The sequence below is a fragment of the Capricornis sumatraensis genome, chromosome 10, assembly GCF_032405125.1.
Source record: "Capricornis sumatraensis isolate serow.1 chromosome 10, serow.2, whole genome shotgun sequence".
In the NCBI taxonomy this organism is placed as follows: domain Eukaryota; kingdom Metazoa; phylum Chordata; class Mammalia; order Artiodactyla; family Bovidae; genus Capricornis; species Capricornis sumatraensis.
Window position 1 is genome coordinate 58,755,119 of NC_091078.1, and position 15,050 is coordinate 58,770,168.

Genomic DNA, 15,050 nt, shown 5'->3' on the forward strand with positions numbered 1-15,050 from the left:
TGAGCCCGGTGGCCCTGGGCCAGGGTTCCCATCATGCCCCAGGCTTCCATTTATCCCTCAGGGACCTCTGACAGGGGTGACATGCTCTAGAGCTAACAACTGGAAAATTGAATTTACAAAGAGGGATCCGTGGTTTATTTTCTCCACTACAGTACCAGGTAGAGACGTGCCTGGTAGAAGCTGAATGAATGAATGAATGAGCACATATCAAAGCAGATTTGTTTTCTATAGGTTCATAACACTTCTAATAAAGATTCTCTCCTCCTGGACACTGTGCCTACTGATTCTGTCTTTCTGTTGCATTAAGATTTCTGATATTGAGAGCCGGATTTCAGCCCTGACCAATGCAGGGTTGAACATAGCACCCTGTGGGCGCCTCACCAGAAAACGAAACCAGAAGCAAAGGAACCAGGTGAGTTTGTCCCTCACTCCATCTGCTGGAATACCGCATGACCTGGAAAATGCAGATGATGAAACACCTGTGGCTTCACAAAGGCCTACTGATGCCTGTGTTCCGTTTGTAGGTACAAACCATAGACACATCGAGGCAGCAGAGGAGGAAGCTGCCTGCTCCACCAGTGAAAGGTATGCTTACATCAGACCACAGAGCCACCCAAGAATCAAGCCTGACTCATTCACTTAGAGTAACTCAGAGATCTGAGTTTGAGGACCAGATCTAATGAGGTGTTTTCACCCTGAATTACCCTTGTGGAGAGTCTGTCTTGATCTGGATTCCTCCAAGAGGCAGACCCTGGGACAAGGATGTGATGTGGGAGGTAACTCCAAGAAACACGGATATGGGAAGAGAGAAATGATTCAGGGAAGGAAATTAAGCCAATACAGTGTACTTTGATTAGTATTAATAGTTTGCTTCTTTGTGCAAATGATGCTAAACCCTGATGGGGACTTCTGGGAGACAGTATTAACCGTATCTCATACTTTCCTGCTCAAAGAATTAGGAAGATGAGGTTTTTCAACTCTCATCTTTGCTTGAAGGTTATTTTGGGCAGGGACATTGACTCCCTGGTACTTCTGACCATCACTCATGGGCTAAGAGAGAGTGGTGGTGCCTGCAGCAGGATGCTGTCAGAGTGGGCTGGGATGGTGACCATCAGGGAGATGTGAGCACACGCCGAAAGCATCTAACTCAGGGCATCTAACCCAACTTAGAGGGATTCCAGTAATGCCAGTCCCATCACCCTTATCTACTGGTCGTTTTCAACCATCTCCCTGGATTCAGAAGCCACAGAGTGGGGATGCCAAACTAAAAATTTAGACCTACAAACTAAAAGTGTGGAAGGTCGGTGGATACATGTTTGAGTCCTGGCTCTACCCTTCATTGTTTAACAAACATTTACTGAATGCCTACTTTTTATTCCACGGAGCCCCAAACAATTAAAATGTACTGCAGATCCATTAGCTCTTACTTTGAAAGCCTTGAGTCTATATGTGTTTCAGAATCATTTGGACATTAGAAAGGTAATGCGGTCTGTGTGCTGTGGTGTCGTGTAGTGTCTGATAAACACATCAGTAGCCCTGCAGCCAAGTATGAGAATGCTCATGCTCTGTGGGTGGGACAAGGACCTGAAACAGCCACTTGTCAGCTTACGTCAGGTTTTGCCATTAGGCAGTTTTGACTCCAAAGTGATAAAGATTTGCCTTTTTTTTTTTTTTTTGAGCCTTTTATATTTCAGAATTGCAAATAAGAGTTAGTAGACTGTACTGGATTATCTCCAAGCTACCTTTTTGCCAGAAAGCCACCAATGAATGATGCCTTGGTTTATTTGATCTACCCCAAAATAAATAAACAGAACAAAATGTTTCCACAGTCAGACCTATGGACCCAGAATGAGATGCCAAGTCTAGAACAAAAATCTGGTAGACTGGACAGCTGCTCCTTCTTCCTTAACCCTCAGTCCAGCTTCCAGATGATACTTATTCCTATGTGTTTCCTTTTAGCTGAAAAAATTGAGGCGTCTTCAACAACCACCATTAAAACATTTAACCGCAACTTCATTCTCCAAGACTCCTCAACAAACGGGGCTAAAGAAAGGAACAGCAACCCCAAGGATTTGATAGTGAGTCATCTCTGTCTTAATGCCAGTTACTTTCACTATTGATGGCACCTCCATTCTGCAGCCATTCTTTCTGTAGATGCCCAGTCAGAACTTCCTGCATGATCTCATGGTCTGTTGGTTAAATGACAGGGTTCCTTATATTGCTAAACTCCTGGGTATGTGAATACATTCTCTCGGCTATATCTCCAGCTCCTTTTCGGAGCCAGGTTTAATATAAGAGAAATAAAAACATGTAGACAAAATGTAAGGTCTGATTGAGCTGTACACGTTTTTATTCTGCTTTTGGTTCATATTCACTCTTCCTTAAATTTCTTGTTAGCCATTAATTACTTGTGTTCCTACAAAAAAGTCAGCAGCTGCCCATAAATGTGGCAAAGGAAGGGATAATGGATACTTTGCATAAACCTGGAGATCATGTAAGAGGGCTAAGGGATTATACCAACACGCGCTTCAGAATTTTGCAAATGCTCGATGCTGCTTACGTGGGAGGTAAAGATCCGGCTGAACTGTCCCTGGGATACTGATGATGCTGAGGGGGCAGAAGATGGCTGGTGACAAGACAAACCTATTCGGTCGCCTTTTATGCATCACCCGTTGCTCCCTTCCCTTCCACCCCCCGCACTGTCCCTGTGTCGTGAGCACACAGACACCAGGAAATGGCACAGTGGAGGGCGTGCTCTTTTGAATAACAAGTTACTGCATCTCTTAGGCACCAGATGGCAACTGCGCTGCCCACTGCCTTCGCTGCACTGGCGAGCCATTACCCCGACCTTCCAAAGTCCAATTACCTGGCTCCTGGCCATTACTGCAAAGACCTAAAAAGATGCATTATTACTCGAAAAGGGCAGACCACTAGGGCCAAGGAAGGAATCTGTTATAAATAAGACAGTTAAAAATAAACTACCTTAGGGGAAAGTCAGAGGTGGGGAAGAGGGATAAATTAGGAGTTTGAGATTAACATACACACACTAGTTTATATAAAAATAGACAACCAAGAGGGACCTGCTGTATAGCACAGGGAGCCGAACTCAGCCTATAAGGGGAAAGAACCTGAAATATATATACATACATGCACCTGGGCTGCCGAGGTGGTGCTAGTGGTAAAGAACCCACCTGCCAACACAGGAGACATGACTTGGGTTCAATCCCTGGGTCAGGAAGATCCCCTGGAGGAGGGCATGGGAACCCACTCCAATATTCTTGCCTGGAGAATCCCATGGACAGAAGAGCTTGGCGAGCTACAATCCATAGGGTCGCACAGAGTCAGACACGACTGGAGCAACTGAGCCCGAAGCTCGCCTATATACCTGAATCATTTTGCTCTACACCTGAAACTAATACAACATCGTAAATCAACTATACTTCAATCAAACAAAAAAATAAAGAGAATAAAGCTCCAGGTCCCCCTCTCTTAAAATTATTTTAAAAATAAAACAATAAATAAATTACCTTCCATAGATAAGTGGTTGCCAGGGGCTCGGAGAAGGCAATGGCAACCCACTCCAGTACTCTTGCTTGGAAAATCCCATGGACTGAGGAGCCTGGTAGGCTGCAGTCCATGGGGTCACAAAGAGTCGGATACGACTGAGTGACTTCACTTTCACTTTTCACTTTCATGCATTGGAGAAGGAAATGGCACCCCACTCCAGTACTCTTGCCTGGAAAATCCCACCGACAGAGGAGCCTGGTAGGCTGCAATCCATGGGGTCGCTAACAGTCGGATACGACTGAGCAGCTTCACTTTCACGCACTGGAGAAGGAAATGGCAACGCACTCCCGTGTTCTTGCCTGGAGGATCCCAGGGGCGGGGAAGCCTGTTGGGCTGCCATCTATGGGGTCTCACAGAGTCGGACATGACTGAAGTGACTTAGCAGCAGCAGCAGCAGCAGCAGGAGCTCTGAGGAGGGAGCATAGAAAGAAATGCTTAAGGATAAGAGGTTTTACTGTAGAGTGAGGGTATGTTTTGAAACTTGACTGAGCTGGTGGCTATGTAACATTGAGAATGTCCTAAATGCCCCTGAATTGTTCATTTTTAAATGGTTAATTTTATGTTTGTGAATTTCACCTCAGTAAATTATTTTTTTTAATTAATTAACTTTAAATAACACAGAAAGGTTAAAAATGAAAGGATAGACAATATTTGCTAAATAAATGGAAACAAAAAAGAAAGGGCAGGAACGCTACTTTCAAACAAAGTAGTATCCAAGGCAGGAAGCACACAGAAGAAACAGGGAGGGAGCATGTTTAGATATTGATAAAATAAAGGAAATCACGAGCCTTTCTTGAACTGGCAAACAACGCAATTTAATGTGCCATGGTTAGTGACTTTAAAATTCTCTTATCAGCCCTTGGAAGCCCAGTACACCAGAAATATGTACAAATTAGATAATTTGGAATAGTGTAATTATTAATCTTTAATTAATAAATATATCTTAAAAACATATCTAACTTTATACTTCACAGAGCTTTCACTTTCTTTACAAACATCAATGGGCCATTTATAAAAACTGATTTTATACCGACTACAAAGAAAGCCTCAATAAATTCCCACAGGTAGAAAGTATAAAACTATCCTCTGTGACCCCAATCCTCAAAATAATCTCACATGTTCTGAAACTGTTAAAACCCCAACAACCAAAGCCTGATGGGGCTGGTAAATGTGTACACATCTCCATGCTTACTTACACACACAGACACATACAAATCACACACCAGTAGTGCTTCTTCAGAGAGGTGAGGCATGCTAAATAGAATATTAGCAAATTAAATGCAGGGGTACTTTAAATAATAAAGTACCAGATAAATTTTACAGGAATGCAACGAGACCTTTAATACTGAGATGATGACTAAAAATCCCACAAAAAATTTGTTTCTTTCTAAATTAATTTATAGTTTAATCTAATTCTCATAAAATTCTTAGTGAGATTTTCTTGGAACTAAAGTTCATCTAGGAATAAATATGAACAAATAGACAAGGGCAATTTGCAACGTTAAAATGGTTTTTCTGCCAGATTTTTAAATAAATTAAAAACTGTAAAGAAACTGATGATTAATGAAATAGAATAGAAAGCTCAGAAATAGATACAGGCACATATGAAAATCTGTTTTATGATTTTTTTTAAGCCTTAGGAACCAGTAGAGAAGGTATAGATAATTAAAAAAAAAAAAAAAAAAACTGCGCTTGGCAAATTAGCCAATGGGATGTAGTCGGAAGGGAATCAGTTTGTCTTATTCCATATACCAAAATGAATTTCAGATGGATTAAGAAGTACATGTAAGAAATGCATCACTTTTTGAGTACTGTGAACTGTTTCACTGCGCAATGGGCATGCATACCTTTTCTGACATAAAAAAGCAGCTGACGTTGCTGATGGCCTCGCCTTGCTTTCACCAAGCGGCTGATTGCATCTGCTCCTTCTCTCACCTCAGGAGCCCACCCTGGAGTCTGCTGTGATGTATTAGCACCATGGAACTCCACTGCCAGTGACCCACTGCCTCCGGCCGTACACGACAGTGCCTTGACCCAACAGCCATCTAATTACTGTGCGGATTTCCACCTGAGGAGAGGGCCTGGGGAGGCCGCAGCGCACCCCTGCACAGGGCTGTCCTGATACCTCAGCCAGAAAGCAGACCCAGACGTCAGCACCAAGGTCTTGCCTACTCTCTGCCTTAGGCTCCCAGGGGAACCCAAGACAGAAAACCAAGACGCTGGCTTCCAGCAGCAGAGCTCCCTGTTCTCAAGATGCATCCTTTCGCTGTTCACTTTGCTACTGTGTGTTGTCTTTAAGACTTTATTTTATTTTTACCCTTTTGACTCAACTAGAATTACATGTCAACAGTTTGTCCCAAAATACAGTGCTGAGGTCAGGGGATAGTGAAGGGAAGGGTATTAACATTTAAGTCATCAGTTCTTATTCATCTCTCACAGGCATGTCTGTCCCACAAATGCTTAGGAGAAAAGTGAAATGCCCCTGTAGTGAGCACCAGGGACTGTCTAACTTGGGGAGCCCTCAACTGTCAAAGTCTCCCTCTAGCTGCCTCATTCCTGCTGGCTTCTCACCCACCACACCACCGGTTCCTCCCATCACTTTACAGTCGGAAGCCACAGGACAGAAAGCTCTCACTCGCCCGTGCCGTGCCCAGGTCTGTCTGAAACAATGTCTCATCAAGAGTTCAGGGCTCTTCCTTGGACTTGCTGAGAGTCTCCCCGCTCTGAAGGGGAGAGGAGCCTGAGAAAGCCCACCATTGGCTTAACTTTAGTGCATTGCCCAGAATCAGTAAGATGTGGTTTAGCAATGACCACGTCTAAATGAGGTTTTAGGTAACTGGATGATTGCAGAATACAACCACACAAGCAAATGCTGTACTCCAAAATTTACCTCCCAGTAAATATTCAGCTGAAGTAGTTAGATGACCCTAAAGATAAAAATGGTTAAGGAACACCCTGAGAAAACTTGCATGTCTGAATAAAGCAAGGACAAACTATGAATTCAACAGACGCAAGAGTTGAAGCTAACTCCCCTTGTGTGGTCTCAAACGCGTGACTGTTCAGAGTGTGTTTATAAAAGCAAATGGAACTGGAATTTCACTCAATTAATTGAGTATTAGCAACTTTTTAAAAAATTTTCTCCTTGTATATTTTGAATCCGAGGAAGAAGGTATAAGCTGGGAGGGAAAGGAACAGCATGACTGATGTTTATTAAGGGACCGCTCTGAAGGAGGTGATAGACTTATCATTCTAATCCTTATAGCAGCCCTATTCAGTGGGTATCCCCATTTTTCAGATGAGGAGACTGAGGGCCAGAGTGATTAATTTCCCAAAATCAGACCTTTAAGCTAAGTATAATTTGAACGCCTGACAAAGCCTCATTCTGTGTTGTTTTCAACTTCTATGTTCTTTTGCTGCTGTGCACATTTCCAGACCTGACTTGCTGCTGAAATGTGTGTTATGATCCATTCCTGATGGGGGTCTACCTATCTTCCAGTAATACTCCTTGCTGATGCTGTGTATGTGTTATCCAACAGAAATGAGTCCTTTGAAATAAAGTAAATCTTTGGCTTTTTGTTCTGTTGGTGTGGTTAAAAGCAAACAAATACACAATTTTAAAACACAACAAAAAAGATCTGAGTTCCAAATAGAACGTTTTCTTTAAGAGGCATGAAAAGCAACTACTGTTGTGTTATAGTGTTAAAATATTCAGTTTTCCTTGACAAAAATGTGTACTGTGTAAGCCTTGCAAAAAAAAAAAAAGAAGAAGCCTGCTCTATGGCATTTGAATTTTTATAAAGGTTTCCTTGTGCCAAATAAGTGCAAAGATTTAATTTACTATTAAAATCCATAAGCATATGTTATAGTTCCAGAAGAATTATTTTGTCATCAAGTGATTTTGATCTTCAGTGTCAATATTTATATTTAGATTAATTTTTATAAATGAAAATATTTTAAAGGTTTAAGAAAATCAGGCCAACAGGACCATATCTTTGATGACTTCTGAAAGTATGCTTGCCTTCATGTTATATGCACATTGCCGAGAAATACTGTCAAGAAAAATGATAAAGAAGTAAAAGTCATTTATGAAAATAATGCTTGTGGGTGTGTGATTTTTGTTTGGTTTTGTTTGGTTTTTGGTTTTTTTGGTTACAGAAGACTGGGAATGAAGAAGGGGTAGGGAAGTCAACGGCTAGTCATTGGCAGGGCCAAGATTCAAAGCCATGGTTGCCCCATACCCCGTGTTCCTTCTGGTTATACCACTCACCTCTCCACTGCTTGTCTTCCTGAGAACAGACTCGCCCAGGACCACCTCTACTGAGGGGTCACTCAGGTAAGACTAGTAGTTCTCAAAGCAGGAGGAGGGGCAGTGTGATTCTTGTGCCTCAGGGGACATTGTCACAAATTACTGAGGGCAGGACATGCACAGAGTAAACAGCGGTCAGGGATGCTGCTAAACACCCTCCAGCGCACAGGATAGGAGCTCCCCAAACAAAGAGTCATTCAACTCAAGAGGCCAATGGTGCCGCGTCTGAGAACCCTGGGTTAGACCCTGGAGGGAAGCCCGGACGCCTGTGGAAAAGCCGCTCCCACCTCCACGGGGACTGTGTGGCTGAGTGGGAAGCAGGGCAGTGACTCTCTCAGAGCCTTTCACAGGCTCAGAGGCAGCTGTTGGTCCTCTGAGGCTGGCCTGCTCACACACTGGCCTCTCCCATCCCCAGATGGGAGTAGGAGCCCACAACAAAACTGCAATGAATGAGGGGATAAAACAGCAGCAAAGAGCAGATGGACCTAGAGACAGTCATACTGAGTGAAGTAAATCAGACAAAGAGAGACAAATGTCATATGATGTCACTTACACGTGGAGTCCAAAGAAAATGATGCAAATCAGCTAAGCAACAAAACAGATTCACAGACATAGAAGCCAAATTTATGGTTACCTAGGGGGAAGGTGGGGAGGGATACATTAGGAGTTTGGGATTAACAGATGCAAATCACTGTACATAAAATAAACAACAAGGACTTATTGTATAGCACAGGGAACTATACTCAATATCTTGCAATAATCTATAATGGAAAAGGATCTGAAGCTGCTCACCTGACACTAACATAATACTGCAAATCAACTATGGCTTAAACAAAAAGCAGCAGCTGAGAGCCTTCTCTGCCCGAGAGGCTGACACAACAGTATTCAAGCTCAAGTGGGCATCACAATCCCCTGCAAAAACACAGATTCAGGGAATAAAATCCAGTCACCTCCCATCCTCAGTTTACCTTCCTCTATGCTCTCATGGACAGCAAGGATATCAAACCAGTCAATCCTAAAGGAAATCAACCCTGAATACGTGTTGGAAGGACTGATGCTGAAGCTGAAACTCCAGTATTTTGGTCATCTGATGTGAACAGATGACTCACTGGAAAAATCCCTGATGCTGGGAAGGATTGGGGGCAGATGGAGAGGAGGGCATCAGAGGATGGGATGGCTGGATGCCATCACTGATGCAATGGACATGAACTTGGGCAAACTTCAGGAAAAGGTGAGGGACAGGGAAGGCTGGCGTGCTGTAGTCCATGGGGTCTCAAAGAATGGACACGAATCGGTGAGTGAACAACAACGACGCTCCCATTAATGTGCCTGGCACAATATTTGCTAAACATTCACAACAAGTTAACACTTAGGTTGGTGGGGCATTTCAGATGGGGCCGGCAGGGAGAACAACACCAGGAGACCCTCTGAGATACTCTCTGGGCAGCATTTCCAGACCAGAATTCCTGACTTCTCTACACTGCCTCCCATCCCCAACCACATTTCCATAGGACAGCAAGACATGGAAACAGCTAAGAGGGTTCAGACACACTCCTGTTACCCAAGCATTTGGCTACCCTAGCCCAGAAGCTCAGAAAATTTGTATTGAGCAGCCAATGTGTGTTGACAATCCAAGTATTCAAGAGAACCAGTCTGAATCAACAATTAGGGTGTCAAGAGTGATAGGCAACTAAACTTATAGAAAATTTGCAGCTCTTCTTGTATCCAGAATAAATAGGAACAGAGTAAAGATAGTATTTTCCCCTAAGGAAAAAGAGCTTGATTTGCCATGCCAAAAAAAAAGTGACCCAGTATTCATAGTATTTGAAGCCTGCCAGAAAACACAGCTCCACTCTCTGACATCCCACATACCAGCCCGGTGACCTATCACCTCATCTGTAAAATGGAGTTAAAACAGCTTCCTCGTGGCATTGTTAAAAGGTTCAGTGAAGGGCTTCCCCGGTGGTCCAGTGGTTCAGAATCCACCTGGCAACACTGGTTTGATCCCTGCTCCAGGAAGATCCCGCGTGCCATGGAGCAACTAAGCCGGCTATGCACCACAACCGCTGAGCCCACGCCCACAGCCCGTGCTCCGCAACAAGCAAAACAACCACAGTGAGAAGCCCGTGCACCACAGCAAAGAATAGCCCCCGCTCACTGCACCTAGAGAAGGCTGGTGTGTGGCCACGAAGACCCACCAAGACAAATAAGTAAACAGATATTTTTTAAAAGAAAAAAGGTTCAATGAAGTAACACACAAGGAAATTCTCAGCAGAATGCTTGGTAACTATAGGTCCTCAATGTCCTCCTTTTTCTCTTGGAATATGAAATACATTTGCATATCAGCACCAATGCTTTATTTTGCAAAATGTTGTGTCTCGATTTTTCTACTCATCGTAGAAGAGATTATTTTTCTGCAAATATTCACTCCCTTATCCCCCTAACTCTAGGAGGAGTGCACTGCCTCATCCCACTGGAGCTGGGCTTGGTCACGTCACTTGCCTTGTGGTTGGTGGAGCACACTTCTCTGTCTCTGGCTGCTATAACAAAAATACCAAAGACTGGGAAGTTCAGAAACAACAGAAATGTATTTCCCACAGCTCTGGAGGCCGAGAGTCCAAGATCAGAGTGCCAGCATAGTTGGTTGTGGGGAAAGGCTGCTGCAGACTTCTCATGTGTCCTCACATGGAGAGGGTTCTCACTGGAGCCTCCTTTAAAAGGGCACTAATCCCAGCCAAGAGAGTGGAGCCGATCTAATTACCTCCCAGAGGCCTTAACTCCTCATATCACATCTCAGGGGTTAGGTTTCAACACGTGAATTTTGAGAGGACACAAACATCCAGACAATAGCATTATTGAACCCTTGGTTTGGACTTGGTCATGTGACTTGCTTTGGCTTATGAGATGTTATTAATAGAAGAAGAGCTACATAAGGGACTTGAAATATGTTTATGGAGTTGGGTTGGTCCATTTATATTTGCCATTCACTATGAGAACATGACATGGAACAACAGACTGGTTCCAAATAGGAAAAGGAGTATGTCAAGGCTGTATATTGTCACCCTGCTTATTTAACTTATATGCAGAGTACATAATGAGAAACGCTGGGCTGGAAGAAGCACAAGCCGGAATCAAGATTGCCAGGAGAAATATCAGTAACCTCAGATATGCAGATGACACCACCCTTATGGCAGAAAGTGATGAGGAGCTAAAAAGCCTCTTGATGAAAGTGAAAGAGGAGAGTGAAAAAGTTGGCTTAAAGCTCAACATTCAGAAAACGAAGATCATGGCATCTGGTCCCATCACTTCATAGAAAATAGATGGGGAAACAGTGGAAACAGTGTCAGACTTCATTTTTTTGGGCTCCAAAATCACGGCAGATGGTGATTGCAGCCATGAAATTAAAAGACGCTTACTCCTTGGAAGGAAAGTTATGACCAACCTAGATAGCATATTGAAAAGCAGAGACATTACTTTGCCAACAAAGGTCCATCTAGTCAAGGCTATGGTTTTTCCAGTGGTCATGTATGGATGTGAGCGTTGGACTGTGAAGAAAGCTGAGTGCTGAAGAATTGATGCTTTTGAACTGTGGTGTTGGAGAAGACTCTTACGTCCCTTGGACTGCAAGGAGATCCAACCAGTCCATCCTAAAGGAGATCAGTCCTGGGTGTTCATTGGAAGGAATGATGCTGAAGCTGAAACTCCAGTACTTTGGCCACCTCATGTGAAGAGTTGACTCATTGGAAAAGACCCTGATGCTGGGAGGGATTGGGGGCAGGAGGAGAAGGGGACGACAGAGGATGAGATGGCTGGATGGCATCACGGACTCGATGGACGTGAGTCTGAGTGAACTCCGGGAGTTGGTGATGGACAGGGAGGCCTGGCGTGCTGCAATTCATGGGGTCGCAAAGAGTCGGACACGACTGAGCGACTGAACTGAACTGAACTGAATGAGAACATGCCACAGGCAGCCCACTGACCCGAGGAACAGATTCAGATCCAACCTTTAGCCAAGCCTATTGAGCCCAGCAGGTCATCAAAGCCACCCAGCCAACATGTAGACATAAGAACAAGAATAAATCATTGCTCCTTTAAAGCACTGAGCTTGGGAGTTGTTTATTATGGAGTAATAGCTAACTGATACACTATGTGAAAAGTTAGTTTTATAACCTTAGGTTAATCCTTGTGTTAGTGATGAAATGAAGATGAGTGGATATCAAAAGTAAAATCACAGGCCGATATAAAGGGTACATAAGCAACTATTGAACTACTTGTCTTTGACATTTGGTTAAATATGGAACTTCTGTTACATTTTTGAAGTATCTTTCTGTGTACATGTTGATCTTTCACAAAGGGTCCTCTAATTCCTTGAAATTTTTGACAAAACTTTAAAGTTTAGGAGGCACTAGGTACATTCCTTTAAAAATAACTTTTCAAATGACAGCCACTTTATTTTCTCCCAGGGGAAGTATTTCCCATACAAAATTTGCATTTTACAGAACAGTAGGTTTCGTGAGCCTTCTGTCACTGCAATTGAGTTGTAATTATGATAAAGTGCAGGTAAATGGTGTTGCATTTTAAAGAGCTTTCAAGAGACTGGAAAAACTTTAATATGCACTTCAAACATTGAAAATCCTAAAGAAGTTATTCAGAAGGATCAGGTTTGGTAGAATCAAGTCCTGAAACATAGAAAAATATGTTTTATATCAAAGTTATCATGTTTGACAAAGATAAAAGATTAAAGGCAGTGCTTCTCAAACTTTAATGTGCAAATTCTGATTCAGCAGGCCTGGCGGGACCCAAGATGCTACATTTCTAACAAGCTCCTGAGTGATGCTGCTGCTGCTGGTCATACTTTGAGTTACTTCAGCTTCAGCACCAGTCCTTCGGATGAATATTCAGGTTTGATTTCCTTTAGGATTAATTGGTTTGATCTCCTTGCAGTCCAAAGGACTCTCAAAAATCTTCTCCAGCACCGCAATTCAAAAGCATCAATTCTTCAGCACTCAGCCTTCTTATAGACCAGCTCTCACGTCCATACATAACTACTGGAAAAACCGTAGTTTTGACTATACAGACCTTTGTCGGCAAAGTGATGTCTCTGCTTTTTGATATGCTGTCTAGGTTTGTCATAGCTTTTCTTCCAAAGAGCAAGCGACTTTTAAAAATTCCATGGCTGCAGTCACTGTCCACAGTGGTTCTAGAGTCCAAGAAAAGAAAACCTGTCACTGATTCCACCTTTTCTCCATATATTTGCCGCGAAGTGATGGGAGTGGATGCCATGATCTTAGTTTTTGAATGTTGAGTTTTAAGTCAGCTTTTTCACTCTCCTCTTTCACTCTCATCAAGAGACTCTTTAGTTCCTCTTCACTTTCTGCCATTAGAGTGGTATTATCTGCATATCTGAGGTTGTTGATATTTCTCCCAGAAATCTTGATTCTAGCTTGTGATTCATCTAGCCTGGCATTTCGCATGATGTACTCTGCATGTAAGTTAAATAAGCAAGGTGACAATATACAGCCTTGACGTACTCCTTCCCAATTTTGAACCAGTCAGTTGTTTCATATTCAGTTCTAACTGTTGCTTCTTGACCTTCATACAGGTCGCTCAGGAGACAGGTAAGGTGGTCTGGTATTCCCATCTCTTTAAGAATTTTCCACAGTTTGTTATGATCCACACAGTCAAAGGCTTTATTAAGGGTAGTTGGTGAAGCAGAAGTAAATGTTTTTCTGGAATCCCCTTGTTTTTCTCATGATCCAGCAAAAGTTGGCAGTTTGATCCCTGGTTCTTCTGACTTTTCTACACCCAGTTTGTACATGTGGAAATTCTCAGTTCACATTCTTTGGCATTGCCCTTCTTTGAGACTGGAATGAAAAGTGACCTTTTTCAGTCCTGTGGCCACACTTTGAGTAGCACTGCTCAATAGAGTCCCTCAGAGAGTGCCTTGCAGGGTTGAGGTCCAGGTCCCCACAGTGGTAACCTGTTCATTGATGCTTTCTTGTGACTTTTTCTCCCTTCACACTCTCACTTTCTCCCTCCCTCAGCATATACCCTGGAGTCACCTCCCAAATTAACTGCTCAATGCAGAATCTGCTTTGAGGAAACCTCAAACTAAGACATTCCCTGCACTGCATATACATATGTGATTATCTTTCTCCTGCACTGACCTGAAAGCCCCTTGAGGAAGTGGGTTCTGTTCATAATCACACAGAGCTTGGCACAGAGCCAGTGCTTGAAACAAATTTGGTTCACCTATTGTGGCCATGGTGGTCCTGCCTTCAGCCTGTGGTTACCCCATGACCAATCGACTCAACTGAAGATGGTCCCCCACAGGCACCTTCATGCCCATCTAAGGCTGGGGGTGAGCGTTCTTCTGACACTGAAGTGTACGGAAGGGATCTCACCACCAAGATGGAGAAGCAAGAGGCTCCCCATAACCTCTACTTCACTCCCCTCCCTTTTCTAAAGACTGTGGAGCAACTTCAGGGGGCAGTGAAACGGCTCAGGCTGCCCAGAATCCAAAAGCACAAGCTCCTGTATCCATAGATGCTCACAATCTGTAGGCCCCAATGAGACACCAGTAACTTTGAGTTGGCCTCTTAAAGCACTGTCTCTAAGCTGGTCAAGAGCTACCACAGAGTTCTTGGGTGCCATCACTCACTCCTTCCTGCCATCAATGATGAGGCAGGGAAGACACTGAAAAGACATTTTTTCCACTGACTTCTGAACAAAACCCCTGTTCCCACCCATGACTCATCTTTTCTCTGAGTGGATGTCTCTCCTTCATCCTTTGCCCATAAAAAAACAGAACTTGGGGAGAATTCTAACGTTAGAAAGCAGTTTCCAAAGTGGGGTACAGATTGCACAAGGGGTACAGGAGATGGCACACTGGAGTCAGGTGAAAGAACATATTCATCCTTGAACTCAATTTTTATGTGGAAGTTTTACCACTGTTAAATACATGGATAGAAGCAAGTGCATGTAATAATTTACAAATGAACATACATATTTCAGGGATGCACTGTCAAACAGTTTTTACTGATGGGATGTGTGGCCCAAAAGGTTTGGAGACCACCCACTAGTTAGAAAACCTTGTAAGCTTTTCTTTTTTTGGTGCATTGTGCAGTTTGCGGGATCTTACTTCCCCAACCAGGGATCGAACCTGTGCCCCCTACAT

General features: G+C 43.3%; 1 protein-coding gene across 2 annotated transcripts in view; it reads left to right on the top strand.

Moving 5' to 3' along the window:
• The window catches only part of MYRIP (myosin VIIA and Rab interacting protein), a 217,635-nt gene extending 211,629 nt beyond the window's left edge, over positions 1-6,006 (top strand). For both annotated transcript variants that reach the window (XM_068982132.1, XM_068982134.1), the window contains 4 exons: positions 308-412; positions 525-585; positions 1,960-2,078; positions 5,508-6,006. In XM_068982132.1, the coding sequence (XP_068838233.1) occupies positions 308-412; positions 525-585; positions 1,960-2,078; positions 5,508-5,540 (318 nt within the window). In that variant the 3' untranslated portion in view covers positions 5,541-6,006. The remainder of the gene's footprint in view (positions 1-307; positions 413-524; positions 586-1,959; positions 2,079-5,507) is intronic.
• Positions 6,007-15,050: the final 9,044 nt, after the last annotated feature.